This window comes from Orycteropus afer, unplaced genomic scaffold (assembly GCF_000298275.1).
Source record: "Orycteropus afer afer isolate SDZICR_OR568_19922 unplaced genomic scaffold, OryAfe1.0 scaffold00196, whole genome shotgun sequence".
Classification (NCBI taxonomy): domain Eukaryota; kingdom Metazoa; phylum Chordata; class Mammalia; order Tubulidentata; family Orycteropodidae; genus Orycteropus; species Orycteropus afer.
Window position 1 is genome coordinate 2,193,276 of NW_006921783.1, and position 2,625 is coordinate 2,195,900.

At 42.1% G+C, this 2,625-nt stretch overlaps 1 protein-coding gene across 1 annotated transcript in view; it reads left to right on the top strand.

Moving 5' to 3' along the window:
• BRIP1 (BRCA1 interacting helicase 1) overlaps positions 1-2,625 on the top strand; it is a 307,450-nt gene that overhangs the window by 98,260 nt on the left and 206,565 nt on the right. The window contains 1 exon segment of the mRNA XM_007947924.2: positions 1,802-1,841. Within this exon segment, the coding sequence (XP_007946115.2) occupies positions 1,802-1,841 (40 nt within the window).

The window sequence follows — 2,625 nt, forward strand, 5'->3', positions numbered from 1 at the left end:
CCTATTGTGATCCTTTTCTGTGTGCCTGGCAGTGGTAGACATGTTCACCTAGATTTTTAGTCTCAGAGTCATAGAGGCTGAGGTTCACATGGTCCACTAGTCCCTTGAACTAATTGCTTCCATGCATCCTTTATTTTCTTCACTCATCTTTGCCCTGGATGAGGAGAGACAAATAGTTGCACCTTACATGGCCACTCACAAGCTTTTAATACCACAGTTTCTACTTACCAAAATAGAATGTAGAACTTTGTCTTTGTGGACTACATTATGCCAGTTGACCTTGATGTCCCTGCAACTGTGGTTCTGAATCTGCAGGGCCATTGACTCGTTCCCTCAAGGTGTTTGCCATGGCCAAGAAGCTTCCACAATACTGCCCCTTGTTAGCTCTGTTATATGCATGGATATTTTTGTAGGACTGTAGTGGTTATGATTGTGTGCCAACTTGGCTGGGTCTGGTTGAGTGGCTGGGCAGCTGGTGGTAGTTATTCCCTACGGTGATATTGGTAATTAACTCCATGGTGGAATGTACTGGAGCAGCCGAGTAGCTGCTTTAGGGATATGGTCTGCTTCCCACATATAAGAAACAGCTTTGTGAGTGGTCTCTAGCTTATGGCATGCTTGGGCCCTCCATGTAACTGTGTCGTCGTTCAGCAGCCTGCCATTCTCTGCTGACCTTGGGACTTTCAATGGATTTATGTGTGTGGTTTGGTGACACTGGAACTGTGCATTTTTACTTGTCAACCTTGGGCTTATGAGTCTCAGCAGCCAGCAGCTGTCTGAATGAAGAAAAGCCTCTAGCTCCAGTGGGCTGGGGGCAGGAGGCAGAGATGAAGCCCAAGGTTGAGGGACTTTCACCCAGCCCCTAGAGCCTGGAACTTTGAACTTGGACTTAAAGCCTTCAAACTGTAAGATAATAATAAACTCTTGTTAGTTCAAGCCACTCCATTTGTGGTATTCTTTCAGAGCGGTACTAAGTAACCGGAGCAAGGACATACAAATACATATGTAGAAATACAATTTGCCAGACCTATATATGTGTGGGAGCTCTGGTGGTGTAGTGCCTAAGGCACTTGACTATTAACCAGAAGGCTGGCCATTCAAATCCACCAGCCACTCCTTCGAAGGAAGGTTGGGCAATCTACTTCCAAAGAGTAGGCATTAAGTTTGGTTTTTGGTATACATGTATAGTCCTATATGGGTATAGTCCTGTTCCCCTACCCATAACTGATCATGTTGCTGTCTACCCAAGTATCCACTGGGAGATAAATGTTTGTTATTACTAATAATGCATGTTTGTGTATGTGATAGTGTTTACCTTTGTTGTTTGTCCTACTTTTTTTCATGGTATTGTGTTTTTCCATATTTGTGACATCTTATTCTAATCTTTTTTGCATAGTCCCTTTGCATTTTAAAAGGAGCTCTGGTGGTATACTGGTTAAGGCATTTGGCTGCTAACCAAAAGGTTGGTGTTTTGAACTCACCAGTGCTCTGTGGAAGAAAGATGGGGCAATCTGCTTCTGTAAAGATTTATAGCCTTGAAAACCTAATGGAGGTCACTATGAGTTGGGATTGACTTGATGGCAGTGAGTTTGGTTTTTGGTTTTGTTTTGTAGAATGGATAAATAAATTGTGGTAAACCGTGGTTTACAAATGGAATACTATAGAGCAATCAAAAAGAATGAACTACTGTCGCCAAAACAGTATAGACAAATCTTATTTATCAACATCAGACATAATGTTGAGTGGAAAAAAATATGCAAAAGAGTATAAGCTTTATGATTTGATTTTTATGAAATTTAAGAACACACAAACCTAATTATGGTGATGGAAATTTAAATATGGTTACACACTTGAGGCGGCACTTTCTGTTGGGCAGGGGCACATCCCCATCTGAGATTCTAGGAATACTCTATATCTTGACTAGATGTTAATTACATGGGTGTATGTCCATGTATGTATGATATTGTTAGGTGCCATTGAGTCATCTCTGACTCATAACGACCCTATGCACTGCAGAATAAAACACTGCCTGGTCCCGCACCAGCTCTGTGATCCTTGCTATAAAAGAGCACATTGTTGCAGCCACTGTGTCAATCCATCTCATTGAGGGCCTTCCCCTCTTTGGTCAACTCTCCATCTTACCAAGCATGACATCCTTCTCGAGAGAATGATCCCTTCTGATAACATGACCAAAGTAGGTGACATGAAGTCTGGCTATTCTTGCTTCCAAAAAGTATTCCAGCTGTACTTCCTCCAGGACAGATTTGTTAGTTCTTTTAGCAGTCGGTGATACTTTGAGCATTCTTCACTAGCACCACAACGCAAAAGCATCAGTTCTTCTTCGGTCTTCCTTATTCATTGTCCAGCTCTTACATGCATATGAGACAATTGAAAATATCGCGGCTTGTATCAGGTGCACCTTTGTCCTCAAGGAGACATCTTTAGTACTCAACACTTGAAAGAGGTCCTTTGCAGCCGACTTGCCCAGTGCTATATGTCAACTGATGTCCTGACTGCTTCTTCCATTGGCATTGATTGCAGAACCAAGTAATGTGAAGTCTTTGACAACTTCAGTCTTTTCTCCATTTATTGTGATGCTGCTTATAGGTCCAGTTGTGAGGTTTT